General features: G+C 42.5%; 1 protein-coding gene across 1 annotated transcript in view; it reads right to left on the bottom strand.

Moving 5' to 3' along the window:
* Window positions 1–25579, bottom strand: part of Neb (nebulin) — a 192214-nt gene that overhangs the window by 121718 nt on the left and 44917 nt on the right. The window contains exons 33-52 of the mRNA XM_055600265.1: window positions 25176–25280; window positions 24458–24565; window positions 21013–21324; window positions 19883–20089; window positions 18126–18230; window positions 16469–16576; window positions 15304–15615; window positions 14253–14459; window positions 13747–13851; window positions 13484–13591; window positions 12649–12960; window positions 11815–12021; window positions 9454–9558; window positions 8427–8534; window positions 6801–7112; window positions 6467–6673; window positions 5752–5856; window positions 4526–4633; window positions 588–899; window positions 195–398 (exon numbers count right to left, since the gene is read on the bottom strand). Coding sequence (XP_055456240.1) covers window positions 195–398; window positions 588–899; window positions 4526–4633; window positions 5752–5856; window positions 6467–6673; window positions 6801–7112; window positions 8427–8534; window positions 9454–9558; window positions 11815–12021; window positions 12649–12960; window positions 13484–13591; window positions 13747–13851; window positions 14253–14459; window positions 15304–15615; window positions 16469–16576; window positions 18126–18230; window positions 19883–20089; window positions 21013–21324; window positions 24458–24565; window positions 25176–25280 — 3657 coding nt within the window. The remainder of the gene's footprint in view (window positions 1–194; window positions 399–587; window positions 900–4525; window positions 4634–5751; window positions 5857–6466; window positions 6674–6800; window positions 7113–8426; window positions 8535–9453; window positions 9559–11814; window positions 12022–12648; window positions 12961–13483; window positions 13592–13746; window positions 13852–14252; window positions 14460–15303; window positions 15616–16468; window positions 16577–18125; window positions 18231–19882; window positions 20090–21012; window positions 21325–24457; window positions 24566–25175; window positions 25281–25579) is intronic.

Here is a 25579-nt window from a genome sequence, read left to right as displayed (position 1 = left end):
TGACAATAAACCATACTTAATTATTTAGTGTAAAGTAGTTGACAATTCAAATAGCTCAAACCAATATAGAACATGATGTCATACTAAACGTGATGAGGTGGTGTTCCTGTTTTACTCATTTACTAAGCAGATGCTACTAACTGCCAGTAGCAAGCACTGTAACCTATTCCATCCATTTCTAGAGAAATACTCACATCACTCCTGTTTTTCGCGTTTGTTTTTGCCAGAACTATATCCATGGCGTCGGGGATGCTGGTGAACTTATTTCTGTCTGGAGGTTGACGGTATTTCTTCTCACTGATGATTTCTGAAGCCCGCTTGTTCTTTTCTGCTTCCAAAGAACCCAAGGGACTCCATCCTATGCCTCTTAGCCACTCAAGGTCAGATTTATACATGTTCTAGGAAAGGATAAGACAAGCCATCAAAATCCCACTTTCACCTTCGCCATGACTAATAGATGCTGTCCATTACAGAAAGGTATGGTTTAGATGATCAAAGATAATTCCTCTTTCCAATTGCAGTTTTTCAAATAAAAGTCTATTAATATGTGGAGTAATTTTAAGCTACCAAATTTGATAGATGCTGACCTCACTTTGCAACTCATAGACTTTTTTAGCTTGGATGACATCATTCTGATCCGGCAGGCACGTCCACTGATGCAAATAGTTCTTGTAGTCCACATCACTGACCAGGGCCTGGCACTTTTTGGCCAACACCACACCTAGCATGTCCACAGGGCTGGTGTATTTGGTTTTCCATTTCTCAAAGTCTTTCTTGTACTCTCTTTCACTCTGCATTTTGGCTACATTCATTGATAGCACAAGCTTTGGGTCATCTTGCACACTCTGGAATCCAATATGGTGTCCCAGTTGTTTCCGGTAGCCTTGTTTATATTTAAACTGAAATCAGAAAACACAGTCTTTTAAATAACATAAACAAAAGCTAAGTTAAACTCAACTTGCTTTGTTGTTATACTTGCCAAAAAAAACCCCAAACAAACAAAACAGATGTAAAAGAATGATTTCTGAGCTAACCTCACAGGAAATGTTGTCTTCCTTATGTAAATCCTATTTAATTAGATCTATCTAAAGATTGTAACATAGCTGAGTATCAAGAGAGGTTGTCATGAGAAATTAGTTTCACCTAAAGGCAGGAATATATGCCAGCACTGTTAGCTGACTTCAGGATAACATTTACCAAGATTCTTGTTATATGTTTGTGAGAAAGAAATAGGGGCTGAATGACACAAAAAGAATTATGAAGATGTAGGATCTGGTGAGCAAGCAAAAATGTAGATTAGAGAATTTTTGCATGATCAGGTTATATAGCTTTATCTAGATTGGAATTTATTTCTTCTGGGCCCAGATAGGAATATCTTGATGTTTTAGTTAGACACAAACTTCCACAACAGCTCAACATCTTGGCGGGTAGGTGAAAAAAAAAATTATGTACATTTAAGGTAACAAAAGTAAAATCCAGAAAGATTCAGTTGGGGAACATGACATTACTAACTGACACAGCACTGCTAACAAGTGAATGGCAGTTAATGTAATGTTAGGGACTGAACACGCAGTAGAATGAACAGACATAGGCTCTGCTGCCTCAGATTATACATACTAAGTGATTCTGGACTTTAAGTTGACTATACCCTTATGCTGGTTAATCTGCCCTGTCACCTTGGTTGGATATAGAATCATCTAAGACTGAGGGCACACCTCTGACTGTGTAAGGGCATCTCTAAAGGAAAAAGACCCACTCTGCATATGGATCTCAGAGTTCCAGGAACTGAGGGCCTGGGCTGAATGGAAAGGGAGAAGGAGAAAGCTGGATGAGAGCCAGCTTTCCTATCTTCATCTTTCAGGCTTGCAGTGATAGAAACTGGGTGCTCACCATGCCTCTTTTGCCAGGATAGATAATATATTAGAAACTATGACTCAAAACACTACCATCTTTCCTTGCTTGTCTCTATGTGGTGCTCTGGTCATAGTGATAGAAAAGCTACCCAACATAGCCCTTGATATGGACATCCTGGCAAAACTGCTTATAAAAAAGCAGAGCCATCAATTCTGTATGGAGCATAGGCAAACACATACTAGCAGCTTATTTAAGCTGGCCTGAGCTCCTGTACCAATGAAACAGTAAAATTTGACACACTATTTGAAGACGACAAAACAGAACAAATCACAAATAGAAGGAACTGCTAATAGAAGGCTAATGTAGCTATACAATTAAAACCAAAGGAGAATACAGAAACTGGAATGCTTGAGGAAATGTCAACTAAGAGAAGAACTAAGCTACTTTATGATATTCTAGAACACAGACCTAAATCTGATTATAAAAATAGTATGTACAAACATAAAGAAGTCTGCTAATAGCTGGACACAAGCCAACCAAGAAAACAGCCACTCTTCAAGATCATGGAAGTCCTCTGCTTGTGAGTATCCTTGGATCCAAGCACAGCATCCTCTCTCCACACCACACACAAGGAAAGGTAGGATGGCAGGGAAGAGATTGAACTGAACAACCTTTGCATCTTCCAACTCCAATTTCCATTAGTTTAAGTGTATTAAATTATACACTCAAAACCTACCTCTAATTTTACGAAATGCTACGGAAATTAGAGCCATTTGAAGTCGAGAGGGAATACAGTTTCTTCTGTGGTGGGAAAGTTCACAAGTAGCTAATTTAATTGTAAAGTTTCAAGTCGGTTTGCAAGGAAAGGAATAAAGAACTATTGGCCATCGGGTTGCTCAGAAATTGTGGCTGCTACACTCTTATAGCAATTGCTATAATATTGCTACACTATCACTAGCATATAACTCTAAATGAAAATGAGTTTGTTTTATCATATAGGTTTACCATTATTTCAGTTCACTTTAATGAGGTCTTGATCTGAAAGCGAGAGAGTCCAAATTATTTCCTGGTATTTTTGGAGTACCATAATTAAATTACATAGAATGTCCCCTTGTATTCTTAGAATTTCTTGTCAGATTCTTTTTTTTTTTTTTTTTTTTTTTTTTTTTAGGCTCTCTTGCTCCTCTTCTAGTTCAGCCTATATGTAGACGCAAATCTTGTGGTTGTGTTCACTTTCCGTTTTTTTTTTGAGACAGTGTCTTACTATGTAGCTCTGGCTGTCCTAAAACTCATGTAGACCAGTCTGGCCTTTAAACTTAACAGATGTCTGCCTGCTGCCACTGTCTCCTGTGTGTGCTGAAATTAAAGGCATGGGCCCATATGCCCAGCTTGCAAATCACTGTTTATTTTAAATTTTTAAGAAGTTGTATGCCCCTATGACACTTTGGTAATTCAGTCTCTAAAAATCAAGATTCTTTGAAGTTTTCATAGCTAAAATTTAAAAAAATTAAAACATTCACGAGAGAGGGGGGTGAGGGAGAGAGAGAGGAGTGTGCCATACGGTACATGTAGAGGTCAAAGGATAACTTGTGGGAATCGTTTTCTCCTTCCATCATGTAGATCACTAGGATAAAACTCAGATTGTCAGGTTTGGCAATAATCACTGTTATGATAAAGCAGCCCCCACAAGTTAATTTTATTTATTTATCTATCTATCTATCTATCTATCTATCTATCTATCTATCTATCTATTCACGTGTATACATGTGTGGGTACACACACACGTCATGGTTTACATGTGGAGATCAGGAGATAACTTGTGGGGGATAACTCCACTTGATAACTCCACAAGATAACTTGTGGAAGGAGATAACTCTCCTTCCAACATGTGGGACTGAACTCAGACATTTAGGTTTGTCTGCAACTTCTTAACCCACAGAGCCACCTCACCCACCCAAGACAATCTGAATTTCTTCTAGTCAGGTTTTGGGATTAGCAAATGAAGTATATTTATTTATACGGAAATGCAATATGACTTATAAAATCTTAGTATATGTGAGGACCGTGTGTAGGGTGTCACCAAAAGTTCCAACTTTTTTAGCCACGTGAGGAATCTGCCCTTTGGAACACAAATGGCATTTTTCTACTAACCAGATCTCTAGATAGGCAACAGAATGTAAAGGAAGCCTTTCTGAACTTTCAGTGTCTAGAGGTAACTTATAATTACGTCAGTGCAAGAAAGGGCTAACTTAAAGTGACTGATGGCTAATTTTCAGACATACACAGATAAAAACTATCAACATCAGCTTGCTAAAGTTGACTTACTATTTGCCCTGAATTTGTCTAAAATAGGCAAATTGAAAACAGGAATATTAATTTTAGGCAAATAAGCCCCCCGCCAATGTCCAGTTTCTTTGTAATATCTGGAACACCACCTTATTGTAATGGGCCTTGGAGGGCCTCTGGCCCACTAGGTGACCTGAACAGCCCCCTTTGATGTTTGGGGGAGAGGCAGGGAGCCCCCTCTGATGTTTAAGGAGAGGGTGGGGGAGATGATTCTGAGTAAAAAGGGTAGAAAGAGGTAAAGGAGCAGAAGTCCATTTCAAAAGTAACAAACATTACATCACCCACCCAGCTGAAAATACATCCTTCTGCCCACACCAGCACTTACGTCACTAGCGATGTCCCTTGATGTCTTGGCCAGCTGGACAGAAATCGCATCAACCGGGAGATCATAGCCTTTCTTCAGAGCCTCTTCCCAACCAAGTCTATATAATTTCTGAAAAGTAAGGAGACTCATTAGCACTGTGCCTTCTGTATGAGAATCGCAGACAAGGCAAGGATTATGTAGAGAATGGCTATAGAGCCCCAAGATCATCTACCCCGACTCTGAACACACAGACCAAGCAAGTGGCTTGATTAGCATAGACTCAGCCCTGGCACAGCATCATGCAATTCAGCTCTGTTCTTGGTTTCATTTTGGTGTAATGGTGTATTTGAATACAGCCTCTACTAACAATCTTGTCCTATCCGGTTTATAAGGTCCCTTTCTTCCTGTAGTTAACAACAGCCTGGGATCACTGTTTTAAACACTGACGTTATGATAATTAAAAAAAAATCAGATCACACAATTTCAACTGCGTACATGATAATAGTAATAAAATCCTTTTTAGCTCTTGCAGTACAAGAGCTAGCTGTTCTAGTCAAATTTGTTGGAGTTATGTAAAAAAAAAAAAATCACCGTAGCAAAATAGTGATCTAGGACAGTCTGTGTGCTGGGTACTGTGTTGTGTACCTTATAGACTTTGTCATTTGTTCCTTGTGGCAATCCAACATGACAGGACAGGTACTTTTAATGTCCTGATTGCAGTAGGAAGGGAACCAGACTTCACAGGAGCAAGCAACTCACAGATGTCAAAGCCAAACTTATGTCTGTTTGATGCAGTTTTGTGTTTCAATAATTATTTATGGCAACTCTACTTTGAGTCAAGCACAATGAGCATAGAGAAAGAACAGATGTAGCTCCTGCTTCCTTGGGGTGTGCAGCTGAGGCCCTGGCTCCAGACAGTATCTTGAAAGCCTTCCAGAATGAAGAGCTTGACTCCCTTCCATCGCTTCAGCATTTACAGCAGTTCTTTTTTCTATTATGTCAGGTTTTTTGTTTTGGTTTGGTTTTTGGTTTGGTTGTTTTGGTTTTTTGAGACAGGGCTTCTCTGTGTAGCCCTGGCCATCCTGGAATTCACTTTGTAGATCAGGCTGGCTGCAAACTCAGAGATCCACTGTCTCTGTCTCCTGAGTGCTAGACTAAAGGCACGTGCCACCACAGCCTTTTATATCAGTTTTAACTTAGTAACCTTTGAGACAAAACATGTTATCAAGGTGCATGCTTTTCTTTACCTGACTGTAAAGTGTCTGATTCTGTTTCGCTTGCAAAATATCAGGTGTATCAGGCATCACATGGATCTTAGTTTTATCTTTATCCCAGTCAACGGTGTATAAATGCTAAGCAGTGGGAGAAAAGATAGTTTAAGTCTGAATAATGGTAAAATGATAAATAAGAAAGAAAATAAACAGAATATTCGAATGTACTCAGTTTAAACTACAAAACAGTAAGGAAAGATAGGATTAAGACGAGACATTAAGAACAAATTCATAATAAATGATAATAATAAAAAAGAAAAAACAAATTTATATTCTTTTTTTTAAAAAGGACTTTATATGTATACATATATATTATCTATCTAGCTATCTATTACCTTGCGCATGCCATCATTCTGCTCAGCCTTCTAATTGCTAGGATTACAGGCATATGCTGTCACACCCAGTTTTAAATGTCAGGTTTGGAAAAATAGTATTTTGCATATTTTCCATCTTTAGAATGGAATGAGGGTACTTAGGATGTACACATTAAAAAAATCTAGGCAATTTCTAACCTAATTAGAAGCTAAGAGAAGGCAATATAAGAGATGGAGCTTGAAACATCACAGGGCAATGCTCCGTAGTCATGTGCCAGTTCCTAGAAACATGGGACCTGAGTTCACTCCCCGAATAAGGGCCACAGCCTTTTGACCCGTCCTTGATTGGGAGGAAGGAAGAACACCGCTCTCTCTACCTTATTCATGGTGTGGGCATTCTGCTTCGCTAGCACCATGTCCATGGAGTCAGTCAGCTTCTTAAACTGGAAGTTGCTGGGGTGCTGGCGGTATTTCTGATCGCTGGCATACTCAGTTGCTTTCTTGGCCTTCTCCACCTCTAGGGAGCCGGCGGGGCTCCAGCCAAGCCCTCTGTACCACTCCTTGTAGTCTTGCTTATATTCGTTCTATAAAGAAAAGAGACAGACCTGACTTTACCACTTCAATTAAGACACAGAACCGTGGTATGTAGGACCTCAATGTCCCTGTCCACACTGAGGATGCAGCTACCCCTCATCTGGAAGACTCTCTTACGTCGCTCTGGATGCGATTCATATTCCTGGTCAGCTCGATGTTCATTGCATCTGGGAGGAGGATGTACTTGTGAATGAGGCGCTTGTAGTTTGTGTTGGTGATGTTGGCTTGGGCGTCCTTGGCGGCTGTGACGCTCAGCATGTCGGCAGGAGTATGGTAGCTGGTCTTCGTCTTCTCATAGTTTTTCTTGTACTCTCGATCCGACTGCATCTTAGCCACTTGCATGGAGTGGACTAACTTGGGATCGTCCTCGAGACTGCGGAAACCAACCATTTTCCCTTTCTCCTTTTCATAACTGTGCTTGTATTTATACTGTGAAGAAAAGAGGAACTAAGGTGAAGAACAATTTTCTCAACTGAAAAAAAAAAAATCACTCTAGTGTCAACATTCCATGTCTCATAAAGTTGCTACTTGTGTACAACTCCACTGTTGACGGAACGCATTTCTGACATTTGCTAGGACACCGGGCAGCGGAGTTCTGATTGCGGTCCCTATTTTACATGAGCCTACGTGCTGAGTGACTTCCTGGGCTGTGAGGACCGGAGTGCAGGTCAGACCGCACTGGAGTGATTTGTACTCACACTCTGCTGTTACAGGAAGGTCACAGCAATTGAGAGGAGAGAGGAAAGAGGAGAGAGAGGGGGAGAGAGAGAGAGAGAGAGAGAGAGAGAGAGAGAGAACGAGAACTAAGTTGTCCACTGCGGCCTGGTGGAATGAACCAGCCAGTCATCTGCTGCTGAAATATTAGGTCAGGTTTGGATCACACAGCATAATTTTCGAGCAGCTTTTTCTCCCAGGCCGAAAAAAATTGAGGAGAAATCTTGCTCTTCCCACCCCGCTGCCACAGAGGGGAGATAGCTAGCGATGCCACTCTGCTTCTTTTCATGGGGTTGAGCTTGCCAGTCCCAGGGGAGGATCCAGGAGAGAGAGGCAACTCCAGTGGACTACAGGAGGGACCCGGGAGTTCTCAGAAGTGGGAGAGGGTGGGAAGGTTTCTACAGGAGGGGAGGGTGCAGGACAGGGAGGGAAAGGAGAGCACATCTGGGAACAGCACGGGCAGCAGGGAGGGCTTTGCTCTGCGTTCCCCATCACGCCACACCGTTAAGCACTTCTGAGCACAGATTTCTGCCCCCCCCCCCCAGATCAAATTTCATAGGAGTGCTGTCCTGGTACAGCAGCTTTCTCGGGGTGTGGGCAGCCCTAGTTCACAGGGTTTACCCACCACAGCTGATGCCAAGCCACTATTGGTTTACAACCAGATTCCAAATTTTCTCATTATTTAGGAGCAGCCATGAGCATCAGCATCAATGATCAAAACCCTAGCTACACTACATGAAGTGTCTTGCTGGGAATTCAGGTGCCAAGAAGCAGAGAGTTCATCTAGGCCTTCTGAGGAGGGAAGCGGAGGCCTGTGTGGGTGCTAACACAATTAGTGTTTGGCTGTGTCTCTTTGTATGTTTTCTAGAAATGCCAGGGAAGACACACAAACATTCTCAAGAAGCATTTGTGGAACACAGCAAGTCTGCTGTTCTCAGTCAGAGGCTCATGTTTTACTTTTATAGCTCATTTGCTCTGTGTTTACGGCCGCATTGCTCTGCTTGCTGGCTGGCCACCCTTTACACTTACGTCACTTGCAATATCTCTCGACGCCTTCGCAGCTTTGATAGGAATTGCATCTGTTCTGAGGTCATAGCCTTTCTTTTTAGCTTCTTCCAGAGACAGTTTATAGAGTTTCTGTAAAGAGAAGAAGGGGCAATAAGAAAACCTGGCTTTATTCTAGAAGGCTGACTTACTGTGTAGCAAGACTGGCTGTTAAAGAGGGCAGATTATATTATTGGTGGTTCAATGGTTGAATGTTCTAAGAAACATCATTGTGTGTGGGAGAAAAAACAAAACAAAACTATTTAAGCTCAAATGTGTTTTTAGTCTGTCCTTACAAAAAGGAAATATCCTGGTCTCTGATGTCACAAACATTGTAAAGATGTCAAAGTCCAGCAGACTATTATTAGCTTATTTTTATCAAAAAAAGAGGCAAAGAACAATCACAAAACAGCCATCTTCACAGTCCAAAGGGCACCTTAGTTTTACAGTGGTTCCTTTTAGTTATATAAATGGTTGTATGAATTCCACAGTCAAATAAGAAAGCATTAGCAATTCCAAATCTCTGTGGAATTCAAACAAAGGAAAAAAAAAAAAAAGCTGCCAAGATTGGAGGATTTTCAGCAACCAGAGCCAGGAGAAGAAGAAAATAAAGGTATACATCAAATGCATTTTCTAAAGAAAGTTTCACATTTCTTATTCTAGGGCTTGTCAAAATATCCATCTTTTCTTTCTACTGTTTTAACCCTTTATAGGACCATCTCCACAGCTTGGAGGCCTTTCTCTTCCTGCCAGGTCTCTTAGCTCAAGGAGCGCCAGTCCCCGAATCCAGTAGTTCTTCAAAGCTGTAACTGCTGTCCTAGCCTCCACTGACAGCCCTGCTCCAAATTTCAGCAAAGAGGGAGAGACACTCATTTGTTTTCCCTACAAGATAACAATCTATTGGTTTTTAAATGTTCATTCTCATAAATTAAGGCACCGGTGTGGTTAATTTTCTAGTACTGGTGGGAACAGGCTAAAAAGAAAGTTGGGAGTGGGGGAGGATTATACTTACATCACTCATATTAATTGCATTTGCTTTTGCTAGAACAATCTCAGGGATGTCAGGCATGATGTGGATTTTGCTCTTATCAGCTTCCCATGCTTGTTTATAGAGATTCTGGGGAAAAAGTATAAGGCAGTGTTTAAAAATCATACAAAGATCTCACTTTATACAAGCATGAATTCACGTGCACAGAGGTGTCACTATTTTACATGGTCATTCTAAATGAAAAACAACATGGTGGAGGAGGTGCAAGACAAAAGGTCAAAGTGCTCTATCTCCTATATCCTTGTCATATGCCTAGAGGTGGAATCTCCCTCCTACAATTTTCTAAGCATACTACTGCAAAATCTCATGACACGTGATGTTCATTAGTTTTCTTTTGCTTCAAAATATGGGTGAGACATCTTAGAACCTCCTTTCTAGGAAGCTGCCGGGGTATGATACACCTGACTTAGGAAGTTCTCCATTGATAGACATTCATCCATAATTTGCATTTCTGTTTCTACTGCAGTAATTCTTGGACATGCACCACTCAGGTTTCCAGCCCAGGAAGGACCAGCTTTTGGCAGATGGATACTCTTGGCCAGCTGCATTGGCCAAGGCTCTGTTGAATCTGCATTACAGTTCAGTTTCTCCCTCTGAACAGCCCTGTCTGCTATAGGTGTTATCCTTTAAAAACAAATACTGCAAGCTTCAAATTCCATAGTAGCTTCTCCTTTCAGAAACTCTAACCTGTAAGCAACGTGTGTGTGTGAGTGTGTGTGCGTGCGTGTTGGCCAGTCTCTGTTTTAGCCTAGCGTTATCCAGAATTTTCTGATGATGATGAAAATGTCTTACATAAGCCAGTTTGGTAGCCCCAAGATCAACAGGGCCCCTGAGCACTTAAATACATGAGCATGCTAAAGAGGGCCAAGTTGTTCATATTAAATCTGACTTAGCACGCTACATACACGTTGTTTTTGATTTATAGGCCTGATGGAGTTTGCTGGAAAGGAAACGGCTAGCCAGTAGACTCTTTCTCGTCTAGACCAGCCACCGATTTTCTGTGCATCCTGCTCAAGTTACCTTGCCTCTCAGGGCCCAGTTTCCTCAACTGTGTAACAGGAAAATTAAACGTGATAAGCAGTAAGTTCTCTCAACATCAGCATTCATCATTTTAGGACCCTCATTATTCGGACATTTTTATCATTAATATTGTAAGGAAAAAAAAATCCGATTTTTGTTCCTTTGGTTTCGGGTTTTTAAAACAGGCTCATGCTGTGTATCACAGGCTAGTTTCAGTCTCTAGATCTTCTTGCCTTAGGTTCTCAGGTGATACCAGACTTAAAATGTCTCACTCAGTATTTTAAAAGGTAAATACATCTTTGTGACAGCTTAGTATCTGAAAAATGCAGAGGGGAGCCGAGTTCATGCTTTGTCTTTTGGGCAGGTCCCTTTAGGGGGAGTGGGTCCGCTGAACAAATCAGCCTCCAGGGGAGACACCAAGGCAAGGGGTCCAGCTCAGCTAGAGCTGTCGTTTCCTACAGCTGCTGAGTATTAAGGTCCAAATGACATTTTTACTTAATCAAAGGCATTTCATGTTGTCATCCAATGATCTAGCCAGGGCAATATTTTAAACTTCAAAATCAGACAACCGGAGTTAATATGATTGTTGGTCCTGACACCATTTTACAGACGTTTAAGTTGTATAGAAGAACAAGCCAGTAAGGCTTTCTAAACAATTAATGTTACAAGGAAGCAATGAAGTAGGGCCATCGCTATCAGGACCTCCCAGGGAAAGTCGTGACTCCACAGCTGCAGCCGAGGGATGAAATTTTCTGTGACTATGTCAGAATGGGGGAATGTGGCTACAGCTCCCCCTCTTGCCAAGCACTCTATGGCTCAGCAGCAGCACCCTCACCTGACCCAGGCAGGACCCATCCTCAAACTATACAGCCAAAGGACTCCAGGCTGAGACTGTAGCTCAGTTAGCAGAGTGCTAGCCTAGCATGCACTGGCTTCCACCCAGTATGGCATAAACCAAGCGTGGTGACACGCTTCTAGCATTTGGAAGGTAGGATCAGAAAGGCAGGAGGATCAGAAGTTCAACATCATCTTTGGTTATATGGAAAATTTGAAGCCGTTTTGGGTTACATGAGACCCTATCTCAAAACCAAACAAAAAGTAAAGGGTACCATTTGTTTTTGTTACATCAAAGAGGTGGGCGATTTGTTAAACATTTGGGGACTGCTAATTAAGAATAATTTCTGTCTTTTTATAGTCTACAGGACCCTTAAGAATGGTCTCTTCCAACTGTTAGCAAAAGCTGTAGACTGAATGTGATGGACTCTCTTTGATGCATGTGGCATTCCACACTAAAGCAAGACTTACTTTATTCATAATTTTTGCGTTATTCTGGGCTAGAACCATGCTCATTGAGTCCATCAACGTGGAGAACTTCAAAGTGTCTGGGTGCTGTCGGTACTTCTTCTCACTGATAATCTCCATGGCTTTCTTGTTCTTCTCAGCTTCCAGGGAGCCGAGGGGGAGCCATCCAATACCCTTCATGAAGTCAGAGTAGTCTGCCTTATACTGATTCTACCAGAGAGGAAAACAAATCGGCAGTCAGAAGGAATCGAGCTTCCTGCGAGTCAGGAATGTGTTTTTGACATGCCATCATTTCCACTTGCTTTCAACTTGCATACTGAACACCAACCATTTCACCCCAACCTTTTCTTCTTCACATTTCTTCACCCGAGCAATTAAAAATATATTATTGGTGATTTGTCTCCGTGAAGAAAATGTGTTAAGAACCACTAAACAGACTCATCTGCCATATGACTACAATATCCTGACCTATTACACATTATTAGTCAAGCTACCTTTGTTGATAGGTAATTCCTAAAATCAGATTTTTCTCTCCAGTAGTAAGTCTTTGATCATCTACCACCGTTACATTTCCCTAATGCCTACAAGAAACTTGACTAACATGGTGCAATTGTTTGGGGTTTCCCGCCTCAGCTGAGACATTTCTTTTATTTTTGTAACACACATTATTTGATAATGGCTCTGAAGTTAATTCAGCCCAAGGGAACGAGTAAACTGTCTCTTCAGAAAATGGCACGTGAGGTTCTTCCGGGACTTTTGAAATGCCATTACGTATGGTCACTCACGAGCTACTTAAGATACAGGCAATGGCTCTAAAACGTGTACAGTTTCACGTACATCGCTTTGAATCTGCATCATGTTCTTGGCCAGCTCAAAGCTCATGGCATCAGGGAGCATGTTGTAGGTGTGGATTATGTTCCTGTAGTTGGCGTTGGTGGCCACTTCCTGAGACTTCTTGGCCGCCACCACACTGAACATGTCCACCGGAGTGTGGAAGGACGTCTTGGATTTCTCATAGCCCTTCTTGTATTCCCGGTCTGACTGCATCTTGGCCACATGCATGAAATGCACGAGCTTGGGGTCGTCTTCCAGGCTGCGGAAGCCGATGTGCTTGCCTTTGGACTGTTCATAGGCCTGCTTGTACTTGTACTGAGGACAGAAAGAAAGCGTGGCGAAATGAAATAAATGGTGCAGGAAAGAGAATAAAATATGGTTCACGGGGAACGCTTAGCTTTGGGGTAGGTAAGGGATTTTAGGCAGAGAGGGGTCAGCCAAACTAGAAGCAAAAGCTCTGTGCTTCAAATGGAGAGTAATTTCAGAAGCAATGTCTTCTCCCCTCACTCCCACACTGTGAAAACACAGGAAAGGCCTCAAGTGCAATTCCTTAGTGTGTCCTTCGGGTGAGAGCTGGCTATGGATCTCATAGGTTAAAGTACGTAGATCACACCCTTAAATTCACTTAGAATTACTGTCTTACTTATTTTAGTAAGAACTTCTCATTTTCATGGTGAACAATGAGCAAAATGACTAGAGGGTGGCTAGGCTATGTGAAGGGAAATGTCTTGGGACAGTGTGTCCAGCTGGTAGGCTGACCCCCGCCTCCTGACCAGGCATAAACCTGGCTTGTCCGCACCTTCACTCATCCTTAAGGCGTTCCAGTGGAAACACTTACATCACTGGCAATGTCTCTGGAGGCCTTTGCGGCCTTTATTGAGATGGCATCGGGCTTCAGATCATAGCCTTTCTTCTTCTCTTCCTCCCAGCCGGCCTTGTATAGTTTCTAAACCGAAAAGCAGAGAAACAATAGTGCCTTGTTAGTTCAGTGACAACAGGCCTCCCGATTCCAATGTGGCTGGTGTGTTAAAGATAAGCATCCCACAGGCCTTAGCACCCTCCAACATTCCCCCAGCACTTCTTTGCCGCAGAGAGACTTACGTCACTCATGGTGATCTGGTTTACTCTGGACAGCAAGATGTCTGGAGTATCGGGCATGACGTGAATGGTGGTCTTGTCTTTGTTCCACTTTTCGGTGTATAGCCTCTGCAAGGAGAAGGCCAGCGCATGAGTTTGTGATAACGGGGGCAAGAGGGGGGATGCATCTACATGGTGGAAGAGAAGTCCAATAGCGAGAAAAACCGTCATTCATCAGGGGAGTCCTGTTCCTGACACAAGCGCCATCCTGCCCCAGTCTGCAATGACGTGGAGCTTTGGTAGTTCACCAAACGTCAATAGAGAAGAGCTTTATAGAAACTGTGAAATCCATAGCATTCTTTTTAAAAGTGTGTGTACACACACACACACACACACACACACACACACACACACACACACACACGAACACTACAGATCCCTGCCCCCTACATGTGAGAACGAAGTGCTAGGCTACCCGATGCAATCATCCCAGCCTCCATCCGGGTGGAGGCTAGCCCGCGGGCTCTTACCTTATCCATAGTGAGCTTGTTGCTTTTGTTGAGTGCCTGCTCCATGGTGTCCATCGAGTACGTGAACTTCAGTTTCTCGGGGTGCTGCCGATACTTCCTCTCACTCAGAATCTCTCCAGCTTTCTTGGCCTTCTCCACCTCCAGGGAGTCTATGGGGACCCAGCCAATCCCCTTCATCCAGTTGGTGAAGTCAGACTTGTACAGATTCTTTACCATGCAGAAAAGAAAATTCCGTTTCAGAAAGTAATAGACCTTGCAAGATTTTTTTTTTTTTAATCAAAAAGAGAAGGGGTGGTACTGAGGAGAGAATGCCCAGTGTTAACCTGTGACAGCCCTTTAGAAGAAAGCTATAAAAGTGACTGAATTCATGGTAGTTTTAAACTGGAAAGCCTAAAACCAACAATAAATATACATAAATACATAAAATGTAGCTGGGCAGTGGTGGTGCATGCCTTTAATCCCAGTACTGGGGAGGCAGAGGCAGTCAGATCTGTGAGTTTGAGGCCAGTCTGGTCTACAGAGTAAGTTCCAGGACAGCCAGGGCTACACAGAAAAACCCTGTCTCCAAAACCAAACCACAACAAAAAACTAAAAACCCTCTGGAAATCCTAATGTAACAATTTGTTTAAAAAACTGATTTTCTTAGTGAGGCATGATGCTCATATGTCTATAATCTTCTCACTTGGGAGCTAAGACAGGATTGTGGGATCAAGGCGAGCCTGAACACCACAGAAAGCTTCAGGTAAGGCTAAGCTGAAAACAAAACCAAAAAATCAGCAGCAGCAAACCGGGATGAAATTTTAAAAACTGCATTGGGAAGACTAGTATGCAGCCTAATTCTTTCACAGAATACACCGTTCGGGGGTCTAGCACACACATACAACGTGCGTGTAACAACTGCATGAATGAAACACTTCTACTCTGCAAACCCCCGGGAAGAAGAGTGACCTGCGCCAGGCGCAATGTGAAGGTGACTGATGACCGTGGTTCTGCCCTGGGGCCGCCATGGGGAATGGAAAACCGACCACACCAGCTGCTGCCTGGTACATACATCGCTCTGGATCTGCATGGCGTTCCTGGAATGCTCCACATTCAAAGCATCGGGCAGGAGGGTGTAGTTGTGGTAGGGCTGTCTGTAGTTGCTGTTGGTCGCAACTTCCTGAGACTTCTTTGCAGCGGTCACACTGAACATATCCAGGGGTGTGTGGTACCGGGTCTTGCTGGCCTCATATCCCTTCTTATACTCGCGATCCGACTGTATTTTGGCCACATTCATGTAGTGAACCAGTTTAGGGTCATCCTGAAGACTGAGAAAGCCAATTTGCTTGCCTCTGGCTTTCTCATAGGCCTCCTTGTATTTGCACTATTTGGAAGAGAGGGCCAGACAGAAGTTTGATATGAACTGAATTTATTTAACAAACCTATACAAAGCCAAGATCAGTCTGAATCTACATAATACTTAAGATAGTTTTAATATACAACTTGCAAAATATTTCTAATGGATGACTACAACACTTGTTCTGAGAATAATAAATAACATAATAATTTATATTTTATTGTTTATTAGCAGATTCTTTAGATGTGCTTAAAAATTCTTGAAAAACTTACTCATTAAGCAGTTATATTTTTATCTCATTTCAATTAATAACTTATACTACCTTTTAAAAAATATTTATGTAATCATGACTCCATTTCAGCAAAGCTCTCCTACAAATTAATGTATTGAACTTAAAATGAATGCATTCATACTCTCTTATAATAATTATATAAATCATTATATTTGTTCAAAAATAAAAACAGTGTTATTTAAACAACAGTTCTTCCTCATTTCTCCTCTTTCACTAGATTTTTTCTTATATAAATAAATTAAAAAATTAAAACAGTATATTCTTTAAAAATATTTGGAGACTTTATATAGAGATATTTTGTTATACTGAGACTTTTTCTTGACAAAATTCTAAAGAAAATTTAAGTTCGCAGTAAAGCCACTAAGATTTCCAAACTTTCCACAGTTAAAAAGAAAATGTATCTGTAGGTTTTTTTGCTTTGTAATGAAGTTTTAAAACAGTATTTTCAGTGAAGTAATAGGAAAATATCATCAGCAATTAGAAAGTTAGTGAATGTTTCTACACTGTAATCTTTTCCTGCATTTCCTTCTACACATCACGGTTTCATGCGCAATATTCAGACTGTAAAACACACAGAGTTTGCCTTACGTCACTAGCAATGTTCCTTGAGCTTTTGGCAGCAACTATGGGAATGGCGTCTGGCCTCAAGTCGTAACCTTTAGCAAGGGTCTTCTTCCAGTCAGCTTTGTAATGTGCCTGCGAGAAACAAAGGGTCGCTTTATCATTTGACATTGTTAGAAGACAAATTGAAACCGGACACCAAGGGGTCTTATACAAGACATCTACATCCCACTCAACTAAGAGAGCCTGCAGCTAAGGATTATTTTATTGCCGGTGCATCTGTTACATTATTTCTGTGAACTATAGGAGGGGCTGGAGAGAGAGGCCAGGGGTCCCAGCACCGAGGAGGCTGAAAGAATTATGGGTTCAAGGCCTGCCTGGACAGTACAGTAAGACCCGTTTCAGAAAACAGAACATAATCAAACACAAAGCAAAGCCAATTAGCACGCAAAACACAACAATAGCAACAGAAGCAATACACGGCATAATCTTAACTCAATGACGAAATGTCTACGTCTGTGGGACAAAGCAAAGGAAAGGGTATGCTTTCAATGAAGGATAACAAAACATTTTCATACATTTCTGAATTTTAGTCTCTCCCTTAAAAATGCAGTATTTTTGACAAACTTTTCATAATAAAGCATTTCAAAGTTAGAGAGATTTGTTATCGAAAATTTTAAAATTCAGATAAGTACAACTCCCGTAGCTTTTGTTGTTAAAGCAGTTTTAATATTGTACTATGAGAGAAAAACTTAAATGGACCAAAAGCATAGAAACAATTACCAAAAAGAGTATATTTATAAGACAAAAAAGTACCTAAATGTTAAGAAGAATAGCCAAGTAAGCTTTTTTTTTTTTTTAGTAAGCCATCATTAAGATCTGAGCAGTTGCTGGGTGTGGTGGCACATGCTTTTAATCCCAGCACTTGGTAGGCAGAGGGATGCTGATCTCTGGGAGTTCTAGGCCAACCTGGTCTACACAGTGAATTCTAGGCTAGTGAGGGCTACACAATGAGATCCTGTCCAAAAACACATAAAATAATTGAACAGACTTTTCCTTCCGGTTTAATTACAATTTTTAAATTATAATTCATATCACGGGTTTATCTGTTTTATTTTTGAGCCGATGTCCCACTATGTTGTCTGGGCTGGGCTCAAATTCTCGATTCTTCAGTGTCACAAACTCCTGATATTCTAGGCACATGTTATAACTCCTGGATTCACGGTTTGGGTTTAAACGTAATAACCAATTACATGCCCAGAGCACCTAATAACTAGTTGCTTTAAAAGTGTCAATAATTACAGAAGGAAATCAAACTCTTCTGTAAGTTTTAATAAATAGTTGGAGCAAAATTGTACAGAGCTGGTTCTTGCTGCTGCGGCAGACTGTGCACCCATGCTTTCCGGTCTTGTCCGTGCTTTGTGTTTTTGAAAAAAAAAAGGGGGGGGGGAGATACTATTTTCTAAAATGATGTTATCATCTTTTTGTGAGTCACAGCTCTTAATTAGAAAGAATTCACATTAAGCAAAATTTTATGGTGACCTCTAGTCCCCTGCTGCATAAGGGTCGCATTGGAGTACTTTTGGCTTGCTCTTTTTGAGGGACTCAGTACAAGAGTTACCCATATCTGAAAAAGGGGTGTTCACACAAGCTATACTGGGCTGACACCAGGTCAGATACTCACCTCACTCATATTGATGGCGTTAACCTTGGCTTGAATAAACTGAGGCAGTTCAGGGTCTATCGTGTACTTATGCTTCAGTTTCTCTCCTTCCACCTTGTAGTTCAACTGCAAAGAAAGGAGCGTGCAAATGTTATGAGCAGACACAGTGGGAGCTCCATCGGGTAGCCATGCCTTGGCGAGGGAAGGCTGTTATTGGCATTTCCCATATACAAGGCAAAGGCATACACCCACCATGGGCAGGAGCTGGGAAAGGGATATTTGTGTCTTTACCAGGTAGGGTGGTGTGCTCTGTGTTTAAAGTGAAAAGAAGAGAGAGAGAGAGAGAGAGAGAGAGAGAGAGAGAGAGAGAGAGAGAAAGCAAAGGGCAGATCTCACCTCATTGAGCTTAGAGTCTCCTAGAGAAGGCATGTATTTGCATAAACAGGCAAACTATGAACTATTAGCTAAATTTGGGATATGTTGCGAATACAACAATCACATCAGAGAAACTGAGAAACAGAGAAACAGAGAAGGCAGAGGTCGTGTCTGTGCTCAGACTTGGGTGGATGGGAGAGCTCTTGGCAGACAGAAAAGCACTCAGGGCCCCATGGCTAGAATAGCCACAAGGAGGAGCTCCAGCAACCTGACTCCCAGGACTGGAACTAGGCTTAGATAGACGGAGAGCAATTCATGGAACAGAGGTCTCTTTGCCCAAGCTGACGAGTTTGAATTTTAAGTTCAAGGAGGAATGCCCAAGAGGGCTTACACACAAGAGAATGGGGTTTCATTGTCAGAGAGCCCAGACAGTGAGTCTCAGTCATCCACATGGGAGACAAGGAACCGAGGCTGGTGGCAGGTCAAAAGCAAGTCCTGCAGCAAACTGGCTATTCAGGACTCAGGCTTGGCAGAGGTACAGGATTTGGGGCGGGCACAGGGGTTACATCAAAAGTAACCACATTTCGAGTACCTAGGTTTATGCTGATGGTGTTTATTGAGATGAAGCAGGCAGTACAGCAAGTACCGTTTTCCTAGCTAACTCAAACAGGACGAGAAGTGACACCTTTTTCAGCACAAAAGGATCTCCGGCATTTGTGAGCACTGAGGTAAAAAAGGATTACCCTGAAAGGATCAAACCCACACAGGATCTGAGGTCCAAAGCAGGTAAAATGTTCCCCACTTGCCAACATCTGGCACTGAAACAAATACAATCTATATTCATTATGTTTTGCTTCTCTTCCTGACAGAGGCATTGTAAAAGAACTCCGGAAGCGCTAGCTTATGTGAAGCACCGGGCATCGTAATTAGCCTCTGAAGAAAAGAGATGTGATCCCAGAAATGATGACAACAAATAAGACTGCTGATCTCTTCCCCAGAGGCCTCATTTTAAGAGTGCCTCACAGAGCTGTTATGCAAGAGGGTTAGGACATTATGCTTTCTCTGTGTACCTGGAGAACTAGTGCCAACTCAGAGCAATCAACAGCTTCTGCAATTCCGACCAAACTGAAGATGATACTAGGAACACTCATCTCCTAGGTATAACGTGCAGGTCCTACTTCTGAATAGCACAGACATTCCGTGTTGGGAAAATATGGCAGGGTTGTAACGCTGCCTGTTTTCCCTGTCTTCGAGTTCAGTGTTACTGTTTCCAAAGTAGAGTCTGCGCTTCAACCCCTGAAAACGGATGGCATCATAGATGTGCCCTCTCCTACTGAATAAGGGGGCACGGCGTGGTGGCTTGCTCAAGGGGTTTGTTCATGGACTAAAGGGAAACCTCTTACATCACTTAGCTGCTTGGTGTTCTGCTGGGCCAAAACCATGCCCATGGAGTCAGGCACGCTTGTGAACTTGATGGTGTCTGGGTGCTGTCGGTACTTCCTCTCGTTGAGCGCGTCGCCTGCTTTCTTGGCCTTCTCCACCTCCAGGGAGCCAATGGGGATCCAGCCAATGCCCTTGAAGAAGCTGTTGTACTCATCTTTGTACACGTTCTGTACACAAAGAGGAAGGTCACATGAGAAGGCGGCCTAGAAAACAGCCAAGCTTCTGGGGCCTGCTATTCTGCTCAGAAGAAATGAAAGCAGCCATTTCCCCTGTGCTGTGCCTATGTCTGTCACTCAGCTTATTACCAGGGACTGGGAATAAGAAAACGTAGGTCTGCTGTTAGAGTGCATTACACAGTGCATAGGGGAATCTAGGTCACATAAATTCCCTGGGTGTTGTGAACTTTTTTTTTTTTAACAATAAATTGAGCTTTCCTTCTGATTTCACTGAAAACTGTGCAGGTTTGAGTTTCACCCCACTGCTCACCCATTCCTGATCTCAGCTGGCTGGAGATACTTTCACTGACAGCTCTATAACTGAATACTATTTCTTCCCTGACAGAGGACAAGTCTTATAGAGATCTGCAGGAAGAAATGCCCTGAATGTTAAACAGCTCCCTGTGGGCTCCCTATGAATCATGCTGCAAGCACAGCCTTCCCAGTTCATTTGCTGTGACTCATTACAGAGATTTACATGGATGACAGTGTGACCTTGAGTTAAAAAAAAAGAGAGAGAGAAAAAAGAAAACTTTATGGGATTCAAAAACATTGTGAATTCAATTTTGCACCATACAGCTATTACCATCGAAGCAGGCCCACGAGGATACCTCTGGCTGAGAATCAAAGTGCCTCGTGTCATTAGAATGAGAGCCTAGCTTCATCCATAAGTTAACAGAGATGATGACAATGTTTACAAGGAAAGTGCAAAAAGTCAGGAAAAAAAAGTAGTTTCAGAAGTCTTTGAATGAATTTTGTTTATTCTAATGTGTATTTTCAAGCACCTTATTGCATTTTAAAGCTGAATAAAGTGGGAGAAATGATAACCCCTTAAGGACAAATGTCTTCCGGTCTGTTATGTAGCACATACTTACATCGCTCTGAATTTGATTAGCATTCCTCGTGTGCTCGAGACTCAAGGCATCGGGCAGGTATGTATAGTGATGTATTGGTTGCTTGTAGTTGACATTGGTGGCTACATCCTGGGCCATCTTTGCAGCAGTGATGCTGACCATGTCCCCAGGGGTATGGTAACTGGTCTTGGTGTTCTCATAGTTCTTCCTATATTCCCGGTCTGACTGCAGCTTTGCCACGTTCATATAATGGACCAACTTGGGATCGTCCTGGAGGCTTCTGAAGCCAACATGCTTGCCCTTGGACTTCTCGTAAGCTTCTTTGTATTTGTACTACAGAGATAAAAACTGGTTAGCCAAGTCCCAGGACTGGTAACATTAGGTGCAACAATTTTGTTTCACACACAAAAGCAAATGGAGTATCATGACTTTCTAGATGAGCATTCATGAAAAATACCACATCTCATATGGAAAATTCATAGCAAAACTCCTTTCAACGCTGCTGGTACTTCAAGAGAGCCCCACGATAAATTTAACAACCTTCCCCCCGTGCTTGACTCCTTCTGATGATCTGTATACAGAATGATTTTAAAAACCAACCAGAATATGAACACAAATAGAGGATCAATGTCTTTTAGCTTCACGGGGATGTGGCCTTTTCTAACCCAGTATGCAATTTCTGATCATGGATCTGAACATCAGCCATGCCAGTGGCTGGCCTTTACTCAGACCCTCTGTCAGCTGCTCCCTCTGCAAACTCGGGACTGAAGTAACTGCAATGAATCGAGGAACCCCAGCAAAGCCAGCAGTTGTTACAGGGCTTCTCACTGATGAAAACACAACCCATAGCAAGTCTGCTCAAGGTCTTTCACTGCTGTGACCGAGCACGCATAAGCTAAACTTAGGACCCCTACACATATGTAGTGTGTGTGGCTTGGTCTTCATGTGGGTCCCCTTACAACAGGAGTAGAGGCTGTCTCTGACTCTGTTGTCTGCCTTTGGATCCCTTTGCCATGGCTGGGCTGTCTTGTCTGGCCTCAGTGTGAGAGGACGAACTTAGTGCTACTTGGACATGATTACCTGGGTGGGTTGGTACTCATGGGGGTGGGGCTCCCTTTCTGAGGATAAAGGGAGGGGGAAGGGATCTGAGGGTGGGACTAGGAGAGGAGGGAGGGGGCTTCGATTAGGATATAAAGTGAATAAAAAAAGATACAGATTAGGTAGGGAGTTGTTCAGTTTCCATTTGTAGGCTTTTTTGTTTGTTTCTGTTGTTATTAAAGTCTAGTTTTAATCCATGGGATCAAGAGTGGGGAGGACTGAGAGACTGAGAACCGGAACTCTGGGATGAGCTAGAAACCTAGGAAAATGGAAACTCCCAGGAATCTATGAGGGTGACCCTGGCTGAGACTCCTAGCAATGGGGGATACAGAGCCTGAACTGACCAGCTCCTGTAACCAGGCAAGACTCCAATGGAGGGATTGGGATGGCAACCGATCCACAAAACCATAGACCCACACATTCTCATTCCAGCAAGACATGCAGGGGTAAAGGTGAAGCAGAAATCGAGAAAATGGCCAACCAATGACTGGCCCAGCTTGCCCACACCATGAGAGAGAGCATACTTGACACTGGTAATGGTATTCTGCTATACTTGAAGACAGGCACCTAGCATAGCTATCATCTGAGAGGCTTTACTCAGCAACTGGTGGAAATAGATGCGGAGACCCACAGCCAAACATTAGGCGGAGCTTGGGGAGTCTATTAAGCGTGATGAAGGATTGAAGGAGGCAGAGAGGTCAAGGACACCACAAGAAAACATACAGAACCAACTAACCTGAGCCTATAGGGGCTCACAGAGACTGAACCACCAAACAGAGAGCATACTTGGGACAGACAGAGGTAACATAATATGTTACCTCTGCATATCTGTAACAATTGTACAGCTCAGTCTTCATGTGGGACCCCTAACAGCTGGAACAGGAGCTGTATCTGACTCTGTTTCTCACCTTCCCACCTTGGGATCCCTTTTTCTCACCTGGACTGCCTTGCTTAGCCACAATGGGAGGAGATGTGCCTAACCCTACTACACTAAGGCCAAGGCAGGTTGATATCCATGGGAGTCTTTTTCTGAGACTTTTCTGAGAAGAAAGGAAGGACAGGAGGGTGGTGGGTGAGGTGAGGTGAAGTGACAGTGAGGAACTGGGAGGAGAGAAAGGAGAAGAAACTATGATCGGGATGTAAAATAAATAATTTTAAAAAGTTCACAAGCTGGGTGTGGTGGTGCACACCTTTGATCCCAGCACTCAGGAGGCAGAGGGAGGCTGATCTCTGAGAGTTCGAGGCCAGTCTAGTCTACAAAGTGAGTCCAGGACAGCCAGGGCTGTAACACAGAGCAACCCTGTCCTGTGGGGGGCAGGGGGAAGATGCAGACTGAGGTACTCTGTAATAGGTGCGACCCTCATAGTTATTCAAGAGAATTCATCCTACTCAAACCCTGCATACACGGAGCACTGGCGGAGTACAGAAATTCATCAGCAAGGACTTCGCAGGTAGAAGGGTTGCCAAGAAATTACTAGATATAGTAAAGAAAGCACGTGAACCTGCTAGGTGGGGAAATGGGCAGAGTTAGACTTCAGGTTTTCACTCTCAATTTAAATCGGCAGTGTATTTTCAGAGTGATGTGTACTGTGTACAAAGCTTTAAAGAAGGCAATTTCAGTCCAGTCCTTTCAAGGAAAGCTGTAGTGTCTTTGGTCTTTGTGCCAAATCTTCCTATGTGGGCTAAACACAGCTGGGTTTTTCTTTTCTCAAGTCAATATTGTAGCCCCTGGAATACATCATGATAGTGAACCCTGTCAGACATGAATGTCTAAAAATGTGTTTTTAAAGATGAGAAGTATCTTTGTGTGTGTATGTATATGCATACACACATATATAGAACACAAACATATATGTGTGTATGTATTTAGTGTTATAGATGAAATGGCACCAATGGAATAATTACAATTACATTCTAGAAAAGGCAGGGGTCCTACTTGGCTTATGAAATATCTGCAGATATGTAAGCTTCTCCATTCTTTCTAAAATGCAATTGTAAGGCAGGCAGTCATCGGAGTCTAACATGTTACTGTCATTCATTTCACGTTCTTCCTGAAAATAAAAATGGGAGCGCTCAGGGAAATTTTGTCAGTGAAGGTAATTTTGGCCACTGTCAGATTTATAACATCGCTACTAAGTGCAGCCGTCGGAAAAAAGTCACAACAATGTTGAAAAGGTGGCAGGTTTTCAAAATAGTATTTTGTGGAGAGTTTTAATGTCATTAATTTTGTGTTTGTGGAATATATATATATATATATATATACACACACACACACATACACACATACACACATACACCCAAGCAGGCATGTAGCTGATTATTTTATGAAAAGGCAGCCACTCAAATTTCACCTAAAACTTTTACTCACATCACTGGCGATATTTCTTGATGACTTGGCCGCTTTGATGGGAATTGCATCAGCCAGGACATTGTTGCCTTTGGCTATTAAATCATGCCAGTCCCGTTTGTAACAAACCTGGGGTAGAAGGCAAAAGGGAGTCAGTGCACTATTTACCAATCAGCTCAGGAGTCTCTCAACCACTGGGATTCCTCGGTTCTCTCAGGCGTGTAAGCTAAGGGATTAGATCCCCCAACAGCACGAACTCTTCTAGGCAACCCCATCAGCAAAGGATCACACTTTATATCTAACTCCAAATCACTGGTCTCTGCACTGATTATTCACTCAAATCTGGCCTTGGCACATATAGAAGAGGGACGTTTTAAAAATAGAGTGGACAAAGGAAGGAACAATAAAGGCTATAGGAACTTTGGTATGCGAGGGCCATTGACAGAACAGGAAGCTTTCCAGTTTTAGGAAGGATGGCCAAGAGGAGACTAGGTAGGGAGCCTTACACATTTTAAGGCTACTGTTAGAAAAAAATAAAAAAAAAAAGTAAACCAATGAAGGGGTCCTTCCTTGCCAAGAGCCAACTCTGGGGTCAAGAGGGCACCATCCTGGGAAGTGCTCTCCTGGGGACTAAGAGCGGGAAGCCGACTGAAAATCATCCAGATGCTATTCTACTCTAAAGCTCTATTTTATTATCACATGGCAGTTCCACACCCCATCAGAGACCCCTGATACTCACATCACTTATATTGTAAGCATTGCACTTGGCCTGGAGAAACTGCGGGAGGTCGGGATTCAGAGTGTATTTATGTTTCACGTCTTCTCCTTTAGCTTTGTATAAGATCTGCAAGACACAGACACAAAAATAAAATGCCTTCCACACTGCAATGAAAGGAAAAAAAAAACAAAACCAGTAACTATTACTCTTGAAGAAGCTGTTCTCAGTGAACCTCACCCCGTTGTTTCCCCTCCCTTTTGTCGCCTCCGCTTTCCTGTGTGAATCTTTCCATGTAGCCTATCTTCACTCTCAAGTTCTGGCATCAAAAGCGTGTGCCACCACACTTAGTCAAATGTATGCAATAAGGAGTTATAGGGGAGGAATCGGAGGAAAGGGACTGGGAGGTACAGGTATGTTCTAAACAT

This window comes from Psammomys obesus, unplaced genomic scaffold, assembly GCF_907164565.1.
Source record: "Psammomys obesus unplaced genomic scaffold, mPsaObe1.curated_primary_1811, whole genome shotgun sequence".
Lineage (NCBI taxonomy): Eukaryota > Metazoa > Chordata > Mammalia > Rodentia > Muridae > Psammomys > Psammomys obesus.
Note: the sequence above shows the minus strand (reverse complement) of the source record. Positions and strands in the feature narration are given on the sequence as shown.